The sequence below is a fragment of the Cupressus sempervirens genome, chromosome 5 (genome assembly GCF_028749045.1).
Source record: "Cupressus sempervirens isolate cs-2001-9-10 chromosome 5, ASM2874904v1, whole genome shotgun sequence".
In the NCBI taxonomy this organism is placed as follows: domain Eukaryota; kingdom Viridiplantae; phylum Streptophyta; class Pinopsida; order Cupressales; family Cupressaceae; genus Cupressus; species Cupressus sempervirens.
In genome coordinates, this window is record NC_143122.1 from 424,345,327 (window position 1) to 424,364,005 (window position 18,679).

Here is an 18,679-nt window from a genome sequence, read left to right on the forward strand (position 1 = left end):
GGTCCTAGTGATTTATCTGGGTTAAGAGAGTGCAGTTTTAATTTCCTCTAAAAAAAAGGGTTTATTAAGAAATTGATTGTCTATTGATGTTATCAAATTACAAATTGCTTTTAAATTCTTTTTTTGTGCTATCCGATTGGAACAGTCAAAGTTATTCAGGATATTTTTATAATAATCTACGAATACCTCTACTATCTTAGTGGGATCTTCTTCCATATTCCCTTCTTTAATTTTTTATTTTTGATATTTTGTTAATAGATCTATTATTAATAGTGTTGTAATGAAAAAATGTTGTGTTTCGATCACCTTCTACTAACCAATACTCCCTTGACTTTTGTTTTCAGAATATCTCCTTCTTTGCCAATATATTTTCCTATTTTGCTATTAGCCTTTTCTCTTTGTTAAATTTTTCATTATCCATTCCTTTTTTTATTACTTTTTTGTTTAGATTTCTAAGCTCTTCTTCATTATCTGATTTTTCTTTAAATATCTTGTTGAAGAGAGTTTTATTCCATTTTAAGATTTTTCTTAAAGCATTTCAAGTTTGGATACAAAGCAGAACATTTTGGATCCTTGGAAATTACCTTCTTGCCACCATTGATTGATGTTATCCATGAACTTGATGTCTAAGAACCACATATTTTCACATTTGAATGGCTTCCTTGATGGTTTAACGGGTTCTACTAATTCAATTCTGACTGGATAATGATCTAAGCCTGACACTTAATTCCCCTTTGGAAAAAAAAACCTATCTAATTTTTCTATTATATGACAAAAGCCTTTCCTTCTATTGTTCCAAGTATATACTCCATTGCATGTTAGTATATCCAATAGATTGTTTTTCCCAGCCCATTCTCTAAAATCTATTATTACCTGTGTTAACATCTAAGAACCACCATACTTCTCTTCCACGTTTAAGATTGCATTAAAATCACCACTGATAATGTAGTTCTCTCTATGATTAGCTTCCATAAATGAACTAATCTCGTCCCACAGTTCTTTCTTATATTTTGTTTAGGTAGGCCCATAAACATTAATCAGGATTATTTGAAGGTTATGTCTAAAGCTTTTAATTTTGCCCCTCATCTTGTTATTAGAAACCATTGTTTTAAAGGTTACTTTCCGCAGATTCTAGATGATTCCTATTCCACCTGACGCCCCATTAGATTCTACCAATACAATTTTCTAGTTGCCCAATTTCTTTTCTAGTCTACTTCCTCTTCTTTATTCAGTTTAATCTCTTCAATTAATATTACTTCTGATTTAAATAAAGTCAGATTGCACTTTAATAAGTGTTTTTTGCTAGGGGCATTTAGACCCCTAGCATTCCAAGTTGTGATCCTCACTAGTGTATGGGAAGGCTCTTCTCCTTCACTAAATTCACAATTTCGATGATCTTTTTCTGCTTCTTTGCTTGCCTTGCAACAGATCTAAATTCCTTTAGTGACTTTCTTCCACGCTTAATTTTTTGCTTACCACATTTTGGAGTCTTAAAACCTTCTTGATTGATTCAAATGCCTAAATTATCCATAAACTTTTAAGCATTGTTGATGCTAGTTGAAGTCCTTACTTCTTCTAGGGCCTCCTCTTCTTCTTCTAGTTCCTTCATTTTCTGTTTTCCTATGTCCATTTCATCCTTATCTTGTTTCTTACCGTCTTCGTACTGTTGGTCCATACCTTTGAGCTCTTTTTTTTCAATTAGTTGCTCTTTGTCATCTAAAACCCCAAACTCTTCCCATGACTGGCTGATTTGTATCTAATTATCATTAGCAGTCAGTCATTCTTTACATGTATCTTGTTCCTCTGAACTAACTGCCTTAATGAAAGAAATTGCTTCAATTGGTGTTAAGGGATCCTTATTCTTATACATTTCCACACAACATTGTTGTTCCTCTCTGTCACTGATTTCAAATTGGCATTTTCCATTTGCAGGAGTTTGCCAAAATTTGTAAGTTCTTTTCTTTGTTTTTTTACGGATTGTGACATTCCCTCAATGTGCAGATGAAGTTGGAGGGATACTATCTCCCTAGGTCTGTTGTTCTACATGTAAGTCTATTTCATTACACTCTTGATGATCCATATCTTCTAAATTCTTATCAAACTCTGTTTGTATTCTAATTCCATTCCCATTTTCCAATTCTGAAATTTCTCTGCTCTCCTTTTCTAGATGATGTCTTTCTTTATCCTTTGCTATGATCTCCATACACTGATTTAATGTTGTCTGATTCTCTACTATGTAATTTTCCTTCTAAGTTAAGAATTCATTACAGCTCTGACATTTAGGTTGTTTACCTTCTCATCTTACTCTGTCTCTTGAATCATCTTTTATCCTTTTATCTATGACTCTATCTCCTTTATTTCTTGAATCTTTGGCTTTCTCTACTCTATAGTCATGAGTTAAAAAGTTTAAGATGCTCTCTACACAATAGCTCTCCTAAGATTATTTGATCATAGATATCATTCTGCTTAAGTAAGATGTCATGAGATAAACTATTATAAATCTTCATACTGGAATTAAGGTCTTCTATGAAACCATTCTCTCTTTGGCAGAGTATGCATTGTTTAAACTTTGATATTTTGTATTGCATATCCTTACATTCCCAATTCCTGTTTTTTGTTTCTTTCGATCTCTTCATTTTCCCCTGGTTTTCCTTTTGTTGTCTTGGTCTTTCCTTTTTGTTAAGTACATTCTCTGATTCCCCTGATCTTACTTCTCCTTCTTTCATTGTTTCTTCCTTAGCTCCTTCCTCCCTTTATGTGTTTTTTGAATATGTCCATCCTTTTTTATTTCTTTTTCTTTTTCTTACTCTGATCTTTTCCTCCATGTATCGATTCTCCTAAGTGCCTCTTTAAGATTCATGAATTAAAAATCTGATTAGAATCACAATTGAGATTTGATCTAATGATGCCTTTGATTACTCCTTCAAATCTTGTGAAGTTTTGTAAATAAATAGATCTATTCGTACTAATCTTCTTGGTATTAAGTTCCTTCTTCCCTAACTTTGTATCCATAAAAAAACTTAATATTGTTGGATATGTTGAAATCTGATTCAATGCCCAGGAAGTTACCTAAGTTTTTAACTATTTTATTGAGGATTTGAATATGATTTAGTTCTGAAGGAAACTTTTTACATTCAAACCAAGTTGGAGCATGATACTTTTCTAGATTATGTTCATTACGATTTGATTCCCGTGTTATGAATTTTAATGAATATCCCTTATATAAACAATACGAAATAGAAGCCAATTCATTCCTAATCTCTTTATTTAAACAATGTAAATACAGCAAACACTTGGGATAAGTAATGATATTTACCTGATCCCCACAAAACTCTTTTAAGCTTTTTACCAGTTTTGGGATTAATTCTCTACAACTACTCCATAATGTGTATGCTCCAAATTCTAAACATTCCTGCCATCTATCCTCACTATATCTATCACTTATTATCTAAATATCTTTGTGGCAATTCTGGTAAGTAATTAGGGTTTCTGCTTTCGGAGATCCATGAAGTATGTTTGAGTAATTGTGATTTACCCTAGATCCATCAGATTTTCTATGAGTGATATAAGCTTTAGGGCATCTAACAAGGGTATTGAGACTGCTAGATTCCTTGATCTGATTTAATCAAGAAGATATACTAGGTAGCTTAGGGCCTATAGGAATACTATTAGCTGCTGATACATTTTTCGGCCAAGGCTTATTAAAACTGATTATGTCGTTATTCCCTTCTTTCATGGGTTTGGATAAGATCAGAACATGAGGAGCGATAGGTTTTCCTGCATTCTTCGTTTAATTGAAAATTTCCTTCTGTTGCTTGAATCGCAGTTCCTCCCTCTTCCCGTTCAGTGATTTTGAAACAATTTGCACTCAAGGGATTTTTGCTCTTTTGGTTCTTCTATAACCACTTGTTGCCATCCTTCTCCAGTTTCATCTGAGTTAATAAGATCATCAAATTGCTTTCCTTGTGATTCTCTCTGTCCCTAGCTTCATGAAGCTGCCAAGGATCTGAAACTATCTTTCCTGTCCACAGTAGATTTTTCCTTGCTTTCTTCCTGTAGGAAAGTTAAAATGTCAAATCTATTACTGGTTAACAAACACGGAGGAACAGCTCATGAGCTGCTGTTAGATTTCTAGAATAACGGAGTAATCTTCCTGCCCGAGCATGGCTTATTAGGTCAAATTTCTTTTGCCAAGTTTTTTTGAATAAGATTTCTCAATTTAAAATTTATTGATTTAAAAATATATTTAAATCAATAATTTAATTTTATCAACTTAATTAGAGTCATAATTATGTAGGCTTTAATATAGTATTTTATTATTTATTGTTAATTACATGGATCGTCTGCAAATGTATATTCAGATTTGTGAGGCAGATATCTTTTGTGCTTACTGCAGGTCCAGTCCTTTATGCTCGAACTTGTGTGATTGAAAAATCTTTGCTAGGTATCTGTGGGAAGGAGAATGCCTGTAGATCAAACTGCTTTTTAATGTGTGTTCTCCAAACTACATTCTCAACCCTACATATATCCCATCTAGAGGGTATGTCCCTCAAGGGACATGACTATTAGTTTTGACAATAACACAAGATTATCCCTAAATCGCCGATTTCAAGGAGTCTGAATATAATTAACAAAACTAAGCATTAGTTAAGTTAAATGCAAAACAAGAACACCTTTTGGAAATCGTTGGCTTCTCTAGGGAAGGTATAAATGTGTTAATTGTCAACCATTGGATATATATTATCCATAGAAGAATGTACAGCCCGTACTAACAGACCTGTAGCATTATCCAAGTTACGTTCTCAACACTCCATCTTAACCTGATAATCCTACAGAGAGATATAATATCTAGCAACATCAATACAGATGTTAAGCAAGAATTAATACTCTATATCTGTCTATCTCTTCTTAGTATGTAGCATCATAAAACACATGACACAAAGTCATATTACTAAACCTGTGATATGACAAATCACTGCTACTAATGATAAGATACATGTTGTGACTCATAGAAACTGGTATTTCTATATCACAACGAGATCCTGAGTTTAAGATCTACCAAAGTACAGGATAAACCTGGAGAATTTCTAAAATTCTTCTTTTATCCAATTTGTGACCCATGAACATAGCAATGTCAATGTCACAAGACGATCTAAAACTCATCTGGATCTTATAGTAAAATCTACTATTTAGTACATTATCTAAGAGATCATCATCTCTCATAATGCCTTTTACACAAGTATTCATTATTTCAGAGATCATCGCCTCTTAAACAATGATTACACATGGTGGAGCCCATAACATTCAATAGTCTGACAAAAATAAAATTATCATAAGAATACAAAATAATTCAATCATCCCTGGATCTTTCCTGAGATGATCACTCTCAGAGAGGTTTGATAAGAATATTTGCTTTCTAATTAAGGATGAAGTCAAGAGAATAATTAAATTCTCTCTTTATCCAAGTTGTGATTCATAGACATCGAAATGTCTCTTTCACAACACAATCTTGAATCTATTCAAGATTTGCCAGTAGTCCTCTATTGAAAAAACACCATAAGATCATTTGCTATCACATCAAATTCATGCTGGAAGATTCTTTTCTATTACTGCAAACTGATGTTGCAAGACTGTTTGCTGAAAAATGCTTCCACACCATGATGTTTATAAAGGTAGGCCCATCAGATGATTGCACCTTATTCAAGGTTGCCTTGATGAGATGTCGGACTCCCTCTAAATCCAAACTTCTTTCCTACAAGAACATTCTTCAAAAAACAAAATCAAGGCATATACTCTTCTTATAAGAAATACAAATGAAAGATATTATAGATATAAGGTAAAAGACAAGCTCAAGTACAATAGATACTTATCTTTCCATCATAACCTTGATGAAAGCTTTTGTGCTTTATGAGTATACACCATCTCGACATGGTACACTTAGTCTGAGTTTGTATAACCTAGATCCTAGGGAGTCAACTCGATCTTCTCAGTACTTTCTCTAACATATAACCTTCTTATAAGATGATACTTATGATTTTGCTACAAATTCTTTATTACTCGGGAATAAATAAAGCTTGGTCTACTCCGTCTGAGTCAAGATTCGTCATTGCAGATCATTTAACTTCTCCTTTTGTCAAGAAGGCATATCATGCTAATGATCTTAGTGTCACAGCATGATGTCACTTTATTCCCTTCTTTCTAAGAGAACCATTACTAATAATCTGAAATAGTCATAAGGTTATATAGAATGCATCTTTTCTAAGTCCACAATCATTAACACTCTCTCTTGGACTTGAGGAAGGATCAAAAATGCCTTGAGTAAAATGTTTTTATATTGCATATGATACCATGAGTATTGGCCTCCTAGAGTATCAACGATATTCACCAAATACTCTTTGAGTAATGGCCTTCCAAAATGGTAGATAGTCACCAAATATTACAATGAATTTTGTGCTTGACTATAGTTTCCAGCATCCTAATGTATCCTCCTTTAATATTTCTGACCTAACAAAGCCTTATCAAATGTATCTCCCATCTAGAGATCACAACCTTCATTTATGGCCAGTACAATAGAATTAAATATGCTAGAATCCGGTTTAGCTAATTTCAATACTCCCTCTTAGCTAGGGAGGATTCAAAACATTCAAAATATTCACATAACCACTATGGCATTCTCAGAGGGTGATATTGAACATTATGGACTTTCTATGATACCATCTTGCATACTCGCAAAGGATGGATTTACCTAACATTGCTCACAGAGGGTGGGAGATACAACTAAATGTATCAATGAAGCAGTCTACATATCTCTCATCTTCCCATTGCATTCCTCTTATGAAAAGTAATTGCTCCTTGGTAGAAGAATACTTAGATACATCTGGTACTCTAACCTTGGTGCCATCCTGACAGCTTTTCACAGAGATTAATAACAGTCCAAGAGAAATATCAATGCTTGAATAATTCATGATTCATTATCCAAATAATATAGAATGAATTAATAACAATATGAATGATTGTAGAGCATTATTCAACCATAAAGAATACTTATCTCTTTGTACTTCTTGGTCCGTCCGCAGTCAACAGATGTAAGCATTCAGCAACATAGAAGTCAGACTAGATCACAAACTCCAGTCCAAAGTATATTCTAAAATCCTTTACTCATATTGATCTTGAAGTAATTTCAAGTGCAAACCCATCTCAGTTCATTATGTTTCCATTAAAATGTAAAGTGTTGCTAGTCAGAGTACTGAGACTTCCAAGAATATCAAAGGTATCCCTCATTTGTGAACCCTGCTACCTGTTGACACTCAAAACTTGCAAACTGCTGCTATTCTGTGATTGTTTGTGAATTTACAAATGTAACAATCAAAACATATAGGTCAAAGGGTTTCACGTTAGCTGCTTCAAGAGTCTCTAATATTTAATAAGCCAAAGGAATCCTTCCATCCAAATGAATTCAACTTCGAGGTTAATTTGAATCCAAATTGGATCAGGATAGGAAAACCAGAAATTGTTCCTTATCAACCACAAGCAATATTTGGCTTGACTAATGATTTCTCAAATATAGCTGCCTAGTTGTCTAGTCATCTCCAAACCATGCGCAACCCAAATAGGTGTCTGAAGTTGCACACCAAACCTAGGTTGCAGGCCTGCGATCTACCTCCGAGTTTCAATGAGAGTTTGTGATCTGAATTGTGAGCCTTGTGACTGCTGAAACGAAGTCAATTTGCTACAAATCTCTCTATATTATTTGTCAACAGCCCTCTTCTTGCAAACAACTTGTGAGCCCCATTGTTTGATTCACTATTCCTGATCGACGTATCTAAATCATATCTGCCACTTCCTTTCAGCTAACTGCTATTCGATTTCGATTTTGGTTACAAGGCAAAAACACTAAAACAAAGAGATAACTCTCCTGCATTTGCAGTTTTCATTTTCAACTGCCTTTGGAAGTTCAATGAGACTAATTTCATGGAGATGAAGTTTAACGCTCTGGCTACCATGAAATTTTAACAAATTTAACAACTACAAGAGAGTGAGCGCATTGGGAGTTATAGAGTTTCTGTACCCTTTTTTGCAACATGACACAACTCGTGCTCTCATGCCATGCATATTGCCACTTTCCCATATCAACTTTGAAACAAGAAGGAACCAAGATCCAAGTCTTTCCTGAATAAACCTGTGGTCCTCTAATTTAGTGGTGGCAAACTAAACATGCATTCTCTCCTGAAATTGCCGTTTGTTATTCCTCATTTGTATATGCACAAAATTGATGATATCAAACAAGTTCCACCAAGATTCAAATCTAATCTTTGACAATCTTGTCCAGGTCGGTTTTCCTTTCATCTTGCTTACTTGAGTCGATGTGGGAAGATTAAGATCACAGGTGGTGTTGAGATCTAGCTGCCAGGTGTCTTGATGCATGATGGTATATTCCCAGAATATTCTCTGTGATCTGCCTACAGAAGTCTGGTGAACATTATGGCTATTTCAACGCCAAATTCCAAGTCCATGTGCAATATAATGAAGAAATTCATTCCTCAACATTTTAGTCAAGTTCGAGCCTCTAAAGGCAATTTGATAAGCTCAGAACACTGAACGGGTGTAACCCTGATCTGGCAGCAAGATAGATCTGCTTCCAATGAGTGAAGATCGAACCATGACCCTTCAAATAGAGCACCAAATCATTTGAACTGACCATGGCTGAACCCTGGCTCTGATACCATGTTAATTACATGGATCTTCTGCAAATGTATATTCAGATTTGTGAGGAAGATATCTTTTGTGCTTACTGCAGGTCCAGTCCTTTATGCTCGAACTTGTGTGATTGAAAAATCTTTGCTAGGTATCCGTGGGAAGGAGAATGCTTGTAGATCAGACTGCTTTTTAATGTGTGTTCTCCAAACTACATTCTCAACCCTGCATATATCCCATCTAGAGGGTATGTCCCTCAAGGGACATGAGTATTAGTTTTGACAATAACACAAGATTATCCCTAAATCGCCAATTTCAAGGAGTCTGAATATAATTAACAAAACTAAGCATTAGTTAAGTTAAATGCAAAACAAGAACACCTTTTGGAAATTGCTGGCTTCTCTAGGGAAGGTATAAATGTGTTAATTGTCAATCATTGGATATATATTATCCATAGAAGAATGTACAGCCCGTACTAACAGACCTGTAGCATTATCCAGGTTACGTTCTCAACATTTATTTATTTTATCCTTATATGTTTCACTCCTCATAAAAAGGGAGGCATTACACGCACCCACCCTGTCATACATCAGGTTGTTGATTGCAGCATTTAGTTAGCAGGCCGTGGGATTTGGGAAGCTACTCAAGGAAAAAATTTGGAGTTTCAAACATGCTGTTACAGACATGAAATTAGAGTATGTTATGTGGAATAAAACCTCTCAAGGAAATTTTGGATCTTAGAAGACCTATTCGGGTATTTTTCTTGGCATTTTGGAGACAATAAGAATTCATTAAATTGATTATTTGTCGCACCTTTCATCTGTACTTGAGATTTCAGTTTGTAGCTTCTTTGTACTTCATTTTAATATTTGCAAGAATCAAGAAAAGAACAAAATAATCAGAAAAACCAGAAAATACAAAAGAAAAATTAAGAATATTGCAAAAACTCAAAAAAATAAAGAGATTAGAATAAACTCCAAAAAATATCTGAGCTTGCAGTCATCAAGCTAGAGGGGATCTTTCATTTTTCTTTATGAATGGTTGTTCCTGACAAGGTGTCTGTTCCACAACCACCATACCTGTATTTGTAAAATCCCATCTAGATGTAGTGAATGGTGGATGACTGTCAAAGATCAATGTTTTACTACATATCATAAGTCCTATAAAAGATTTTTTTCATTTTATATCTTGTGCTCTCCATGCTGTGAATGTAAACACGAAATCTTATGAAAGTGTGTGACATTTTCATAAAATAGTATGCATCTGTGTACATGAAATCACAATCCTACAAACAAAGAAATACATCATATCTACCATAAGATTATATTCAAATACATACCATATATCATTTAATCAATGTAGAAAACTAAAGGAATAGATCAAGTCACTTCCAAGAAAGAAAGCCAAAAGACAAGAAACTACCTTCTGAGTCAGTTACAACTGGTACTGCTATTGCTTTAGTGGTCCTGCTCATGTCTTCAATCTGCATTTTATTGAATGTTTAATATCAATAATGGAGACAATATTTTAGGAGAAAGCAAATATAAAGATGTGCTCCCCCTTAATCAAGTACTTGTTGCTCTTCCATTTTCTTCATTTTCCTTCTCCCATTCAAAGATGTATTCTCTTGATACCTTAATTTGCATCCCCTGCTTTAGAAAATTACTGAAATTCACTTTTTCTCAACTAATACATCAAATGCAAATGACAAACTGCAATACATACAGGTTTCAGTAACTTAATTGAAATATTGCAGGCAAATGAGCCTTCTACACAGTGACCTTTCATATTGTCTTGCTGACCTTTATGTGTTAGCCATGCATTCAATGTTAAACCAAGGTTACCCCATTTTTTTGCAACAGGTACGGCAGGGGATGGGGAACGAGTTTCCAGGGCAGAAGACCTTTTTGCCAATTTTAGGAATGGCTAAGGGATGGCCATATAAGGATAGGAAAAACTAACATATGTAGCAAAATTTAGAATATTCATATGAAAACATGGATAGATCATGCACTTGAGCATAATTGAACCTTAAAAAAACAGAATTAGCAGAATTCATATGCCAGTTTGGTGTTATGTTGAGAGTTGAAGTCGAATTTCCTCTAGATGCCAATGTTGAAGTGTGCGTCCCCTATCCTGGGGATGTTTTTGGGATGGGGAAGCGGGACAGATCCCCAGGTAGAAATTTGTTAAACAGACATTATGCCTTGCACAAAGAAGTAAAAGACAAGTATTACTATCAACCATTTGTCTCCAAATTACCTGTCTCCATACTTCTTCATTTGGAGCATTTTTATCAGCAAGAGTTATTTCATATGGCCTTCTTTTCCGCTCTTCAGTCACTTTCTGCCAGTACTTTCCTGTAAAGAATTCAATATAACGTTAGATTAAGCTTTTAGAATTATTAAAAGTGTATATCTCAAATCATAACATTTATTTCAAAAGAATTATTTCATGCTCACAAGAAAAATTTAGTTTAAAAAAAAGATGAAATAATGGCACCAAACCAAGTAATCAAAACATATAGAATAACATGCCATCCATAGAAAATTGTTTTGACAGAGATGTAGCAATCCCTTATTGCAATCTTAAGAACAAAAAAATTGAATACCTTTGAAGAGGAAAAAAATATATATGTCTATGCATCAAAACTTTTATCTTTTAAACTAAATCCATTAATTTCTGTCCAATAAACACCTCACCTAAACTTCCAACTTCTCTTAAATCCATTAAGGGTCCGTTTGGCAGTGGGAATGAGTGGAATAAGCATATGTAAATTCTTAAAATTTCAAATTCTCCGTTTGGGTGCACCAAAACAGAATTGTGAATAGGAATATGTATTCCAATTTTGACCCAAAAATGAGCATTTGCAATTCCACCTAAATAGGTGGAATTGGAATACGTATTCCTATTCCAGTTTTATTTATTTTAAAAAACATAAATTTTTGGGTCTGTGAATTCCCCATCAAATTCTGACCAAACCAAACAAGAATAGGAATACGTATTCTTATTTTCTATTCTAGAATAACAATTCCAGAATACATATTCCTATTCCCATATTCTTATTCCCACAGCCAAACGGACCCTAATATTAGTTAGATGTCATATTACTTACCATTGCTTTGTTTAGAATTGATATCCCCTACCTCCTCATTCTTATCATTTTCCACTCAATATTAAGAAACAAGATTTCACATTCACATGCACAGCTCCAATTTTAGACCCATCATAAATAAAGAATTTACAAAAGAAACATTCTAAAATTGATCGCGTTCATTTTGCAACCTTTAAGCATTTGTGCTTTAAAACATTGACTTTTGGATAAACAATGATCATCTCTAGTCCTAAAAATTGGCATCTTATAATTTTATAACTAAGTGTCTTAGGCACAAGATGTGCTTAATGAAATGTTAACGCTATGCTGTGCTGTTGAAAATTTGAAATATTAGTCCATATGTGTTTGTGCTTTCACTGATTAAATGGTAGCTGAATGACGGTGTCAGTCAGCATCTTATAACCTATAACTAAGTGTTTTGGGCACAAGATATGCTTAAAGACAGTCATATGCTGTGCTATTAAAATATTGTTCCATTTGTGTTTATGATTTCACTGATCAAATGGAAGCAGACTGATGGTGTGAAATTTTATATCAATGTTGTTTATTCATTTATGCGGTAACTTGGGATTCCACTTAACCTTGAAACCAAGTGTTGTTTATACTTAAGTTGTTATTCCTTTTTAGATCTGGCTTGCATCATCAAATTATTGAGCTATGTCTTGTCTTATGGTGCATATGCATGCAAGAAAATAAGCAGATACATATTCATTATGATATATGGTTGGAAGTTAGCTTGATGATAGCAATAAAAAGGGCAAAGGAACAACAGTTAAAATATAGATTTACTTTAGAGAAAAATATATAAACAATGTCAATCTCATATATATAAGTACAATATAGGAAACAGATCTAATTAAACCTTTATTGCAAATATTCAGGAGTACATTTCTCTAAATGGCCATACATTCTGATTTAGAAATTGGTTGCAGATATTGACAGCATTAGGCAATGCAAGTACACGTCACTTGCATCTAACTCTGATCATTAAAGTCCAAGCTGTATGAAAGTTTTTTGATAGATTTCAATATATCTATGTATAACATATACGAATAAATGCTCATATGTGAAAGCTATAACCTTTATATAAACCTTGTCAGATTTTCATCTTGAACTTATTTAAACTAACAATACAGGGACTAGGATAGATTGATAGAGCACCTTTGCCCTAACATAAGAACTGAATCATATCTAAAGGTATATAGAACTTTATTCTTTTAGGGGACTTTGCCTGCCAATTTCCTGCTGATTATATCTTTTAGATAGATTGGAAAGTTCATTGAGTATTTTTCTAATCATTCAGATGGATCTGAATATTGTCTCTACAGCTTTATATGGATTGTAATCCTTAGCATTACAGCACTACCTGTCAATTGAGACGGTTTCACAATCCAATCATTAAAATGTAGATTTACAAGGTTTAATAATTAAATTTGCATACCTTTGATAAGATCACCCATAGGACTACGCAATGGTCGGTCATCTCCAAGGCCACCAGGAGCATTAACAATCTCTTTGCAGACTGCAGATTTTCCACAGCCTGGAATTCCTGAAAGCATAAAGCATAATATAAGAAAAGTGACCAGAAAAACTAACATCAAGCAGAAAGGACTATGCTCTCTGCAATCAATTTTGTCACATAGCTTGGCAAAGATCAATTGTCATGTAGCTTCAGCAAAGTAGATCTATCCAATGAAATTCTACGGAGCACCAAAACAAACTACCTCTGTAACTAGGAAAGTTCGAATATAATTGAGATCTGTAGAGAATGACGTTGTAATATTGGAATTAGAAAACCAAGCATCTCTCTATAAAGCAGATTTTAAAACTGCCTTATACTCCTTACCGCATGGTCACTGAAGTTTTAATTCAAATATTCATTCCAGAGAACTCTAACAATCTCAACAAAAAGTTACAATGCAACCACATATGAGTCTTTTCAGTGCACTGAATCTTGGTCAAAATCAGAATTAAAGTAAACATTTCGGAATGAGAAGAAAACTACTACCGATGAAATGGAGCTAATCAGATCCACAGATCATCTTCATTTCGCTGTCATCTTAGCCAGAAATTTCTAGCTTTCTCACTTATACAAAGAGTATGATTCATTGGTCACCACATTTTATGGGTTAGGATAGACTTACTAGATTTATTACATCATTCTCAAAAGCACTTAATGGACTGAAAGCTCAAACTATCCTAGAGCTACACAAATATTTGGCATAGGACATTTAATAGCAGTTGGACGATACCCTATTACTAGGAAGGTTAAAAGCTAGCTTGCCCTACCAGATATCCTGTCTACTACAAGTTGTTTAACAACTCTTCTCAAACTCCACCATCAATTCTAGTCTAGAACTGCATCACTAGCTTCTTTATTCGGCTGCTAAAATTTCTTCCTTTGATGTTTTTAATACTCCTGCAATTTGAGGAGATCGTGTGTCCAGCCAGATATTCAATTTTCCTCCTCTCAGATTGAGACAGCTTCGAACTCATCACAAAAATGAGCATTCTTGTGCTGATGAGAATTGCAAATTTCAATGCCCCTTCTCTATCCTGTGATCTCTATCAAAGATCCACTCTTCTTTTTCTAATGGTATTTTGAATTTTCTGCTTTCAAAATGGATACTTCAAATTTCTGGTTATGATTTGGGTTCACATTTCTTTGTAAGCTCTATTTTTATTTCTCTGAAATACAAATTAATTTAAGCATTCCTTCCATAATTTCATTTCTATGAACACTCGACATGATTTTAGAGCTCAGTCCACCTACCTCTGCTATTTTCAGACACACAATTAATTTTCCCTTTTTCTAATTGCAAAATTGTATGGTTGTGATTTTACCCATAAAGTACTCTTCTAACAATTCCTTGAAATTTTTCAGAGTATCCTAATAGAAAACAAAAGTTAAAGAACATGTCAAATAAGTACATTACTTGCCGTTTTCTACTATGTTCAAGACAACCTGCTTATGTTTCATTTATCATTAGCAGTGATTGCATCTGAAAACACGATATCATTAAACCCTTAAGTTTTGGATCAAGCACTTAACAGTATTAAGTCCACTGATTTTAAGTACTTTATTAATTACAGACTGATTTCACTGTTCAAGTTCTCAGAAAGTGAATTATATTAGCAGCTCCCGTGTCCCTGGAGATTATGATTTTGTGCAAAAATCTGGGCACAAATAAAAACCAGCTCACCAATCTACTACAGAAAATATTTATAGAAAAACGGAGCTTACCAGGAAAGAAGACTATCATTCCCTGAGCCTTGGATATTTTATCCATTGCAGGAGGTGTCTTAGGTAGCTGCTCATCTCCAATGACCAAGTCATCTTCCTCAGTCAAACCACCCACATCACCAACCAAAAAATCTTCAGTTTTAATCAAATTTCCTGCAGATCCAATTAATCTCTGATTTTGAAGACTCTGGCGAGCATATTGCTCAAGGAATGGTTCAGCTTCTGACAGGTAAGTCGAAGAAGGAATCTGTCTGCCTCCATGTTTTTTTAAAATGTAAAGAGCCCTTTACAGAGGTAAAACAAAATAAATCATGCAAGTAATATAATAACAAATTCAACAGAGGTCATAAAGTACCAAAGTATGCAATTATCTATGAATGGTAAGTAATTAAACAAGGCAAGCATCAGAATCAGACTTACCATTCATCTAGCATCTTACTCATTTCCTTTTGCTTTGCATGTGATGTGCCCCAGATTTTCATTTGCCTGTCAAACGTAGCATATGATTAAATATGAACAGTATTCAAAAAGGCAAAGAATCAGACAAGGCAATGAAAAGAATTTCAAATAAAGCTTCAACTGCATATAATTGATGGGTATTGTAATACTGAATCATAACTATCTCAGTATAACTAATAAATAGTCAAACTCCAACCGCTAAATGTAAAATCAATCAAATTTGGTAAGGTGACACAGCAGGTTGTTCCTCCCCCATATTTTTCAAAATATTGCTAGTTTTGCCAGTCACATGTCTACTTTTCAGCTTTGATGATAACATTCGACATCACAGTATATTACTCTAAAAATTCTGAAATGTCTTTATCTCTAAGCACAGAAAATGACTTCAGTTGACCAATAAAAAATGTAAATGAGAACTAAAAGTTATGCAAAATAGTAATTGTCAAGTCTGTAAGCATCATACAAACAAAAGCCCATGAAGATTCATTTAAAATTTGGGTTCTTCTTATTTTCTATATGAAGACTAGTGAATTGGTAAAGGATTCCATTCAAAAATTATATAGCGATTTACAAGCACACCAAAATCAATATCAAAGGATGAGCTTCGAGAAAAGTATGTAGAAAAAACTATATATAATTCTGTGATTAATAGTTAGCCTCATTATACCATTTTAGAAAGTGAGGACCCTATATAATATTTGCAGAACTTTTAATCGCTTTAATTGATAGGTGAAGTCTTTATATAAGCTGATAAGGCCAAATGTCTTTGAGAAGATGCATCTACAATAATGTGCCAAAAAGCCAATTCATCCCAAAAATTATTAAAAAGTAATTCATAAAATACTTGCTTGTTATTAACAGAGACTGAGAAGTCATTATATACAAAAAAATGGAACGATGTTTTGGTGTTTCCTTAGTAAACGATTGTAAAGAATGGAAACATTCTACTCTAGCTGAAAGAAGCCAAAAAGCTACATCTAACTAAAGCTAACTAAATATTACCATAGATTACCATTCACTAATATTAGACTATTATCTACTATTGTAATACTCTCCCTTAATGGTTAATCTATCTACAACACCAAGCTGTCCTCTGAATTTGACAAACTTATAAGGACCAAGAATCTTGGTGAGAATGTCTTTGTGGTAGGAACATACTGCAAATCTATTATCCTATCTTCAACCAGCTATCGTATGTAGTAACAGTGAACATCCACATGCTTGGTTTGTTCATGGAAGACTTGATTTCGGGCTAATATAACGCCTTTGTTATCAGTAAACAGAGTAGTCGGTCCTGCTGCTAACATCTGCATATCTCCAAGCATCTGACGAAGCCAAACAGCTTCATATCCTGCCTTAATAATCTCTTTGTGTTCGGCCTCTATAGAGGAGAGAGAAATTGCCTGCTGCTTCTTACTGGTCCATGTTATAGCACCAGATCCCAAACTGAACACATATCCAGAAGTTGCCTTCTTATCGTCAACAGAGCCTACCCAGTTTGAATCTGTGAACCCACTGAGCCTACGATTAGAATTTCGAGTAAAAAGTCCATAATCTGAAGTGCCCATCACATAACGAAGCACACGTTTTGCTTCCACCCAATGATCATCCTTAGGAGCTGTCATAAAGAGTGAGATGTAACTGACTACAAAGCTGATGTCAAGCCTAGTAGCAGAGAGGTATATGAGGCTGCCTACTAGTTGCATATATGTAGTATCATCAACGAAAGGAGAATAAGACTTGGTTGATAACTCGAGACCTTTCTCCATAGGGGTAGATGTAGACTCACAACCCTACATACAAAATTTGTCTAACAAAGTCGTGGTATATTTGGACTGAGAGATGAATATACCATAAGATCATTGCCAAACCTCAACACCTAGGCAATAATGCATCAGCCAAAGGTCAGTCATGACTCATATTAAAAGACTAGCATAAATTATGTTTGATTCCCTAAATCAAAGATGTCAAACTACCAGTGATGATCAAATCATCCACATAAATAACCAGAAGGATGATGTCACTGTCGGTAGTCTTGATGTACAGATTTAAGTATTAAGAACTCCTTTGGAAGCCTTGATCGCTGAGGTACTTATCAATTCTTATGTACTATGCCCGAGGGGCTTACTTCAAGCCATAGAGAGCTTTTACCAATCTGAGAACTTGATGGTCTTAACAGCAACCTTGAAACCAGGAGGCTACATCATGAAGACCTCTTCATGGAGATCACCATTCAAGAAAGCACTCTTAACGTCCATCTGTTGGACCTTCCAGCCAAACTGTGTTGCCATTGCGAGGACTAATTTGATGGTGCTCATCTTTGTAGTAGGAGCAAAGGTTTGCTCATAATTAAATGCCCTGACACTAAAAAAAACACTTCGCAACTAAACAAGCTTTGTATTTATCCAAAGTACCATCTGATTTGTTTTCGACTGTGTAAACCCATTTGCAACCAATGGATTTCTTCCCTAGTGCAAGATTAGAAAGGACCCCAGTGTGATTCTTCAGTAGACTCCGGTGTTCAGATGTCATGGCATGTTCCCACTCTGGTATTCCTTTAGCCTCGGAATATGTTTGAGACTCAAACACACTGTGAATGTTGGCCATCAGAGCAAAGTTAACAAACTCTGTGGGTTTGCTCTTTTTCCGAGCAGTGCTCCCCTCAATGAGCTCATCATCTTAAAAATCGGCAAGTGTCTTAGCCCACCACTAAGGCCAGAGAGGAGAACAACTAATGTTTTAATCAGGGGATGCTTGGTGATCAGGTTCCTCGTCGGGATAATCTAGATCAAACTTAGATAAAGAATCTACGAATCGAGGTGATCCTGCATGAGAAGCTATAGGTGTCTGTACAGGTATCACTAGTACAATTGGAGCTGCAAGAGCTACTAGAGCCTTCCCATCAGGTGGACCTAATGGAAGCCCAACTCCCAAATCATGAGCCTTCATAGGCTGGTCTACTGGATCAAGAATAAGAGAAACAGGCATGAATGGTCCTTGCTGCTCATCAAGACTACATCACGACTGTAGATGAAACAAGATGTCTCAACATCAATTAGGCGATAGGCTTTGTGAAGACTACTGTATCCAGCAAGCATGATTTTTTGACTCTTAACATCCAACTTGGTGCGTGACACATCAGGGATCCAAACAAAAGCAAGGGAACC

General features: G+C 34.7%; 1 protein-coding gene across 1 annotated transcript in view; it reads right to left on the reverse strand.

The window, feature by feature from the left end:
• RNL (RNAligase) overlaps positions 1-18,679 on the reverse strand; it is a 264,836-nt gene that overhangs the window by 109,617 nt on the left and 136,540 nt on the right. Inside the window, exons 16-20 of the mRNA XM_089830995.1 lie at positions 15,474-15,539; positions 15,054-15,337; positions 13,251-13,358; positions 10,957-11,054; positions 10,117-10,177 (exon numbers count right to left, since the gene is read on the reverse strand). Coding sequence (XP_089687121.1) covers positions 10,117-10,177; positions 10,957-11,054; positions 13,251-13,358; positions 15,054-15,337; positions 15,474-15,539 — 617 coding nt within the window. The remainder of the gene's footprint in view (positions 1-10,116; positions 10,178-10,956; positions 11,055-13,250; positions 13,359-15,053; positions 15,338-15,473; positions 15,540-18,679) is intronic.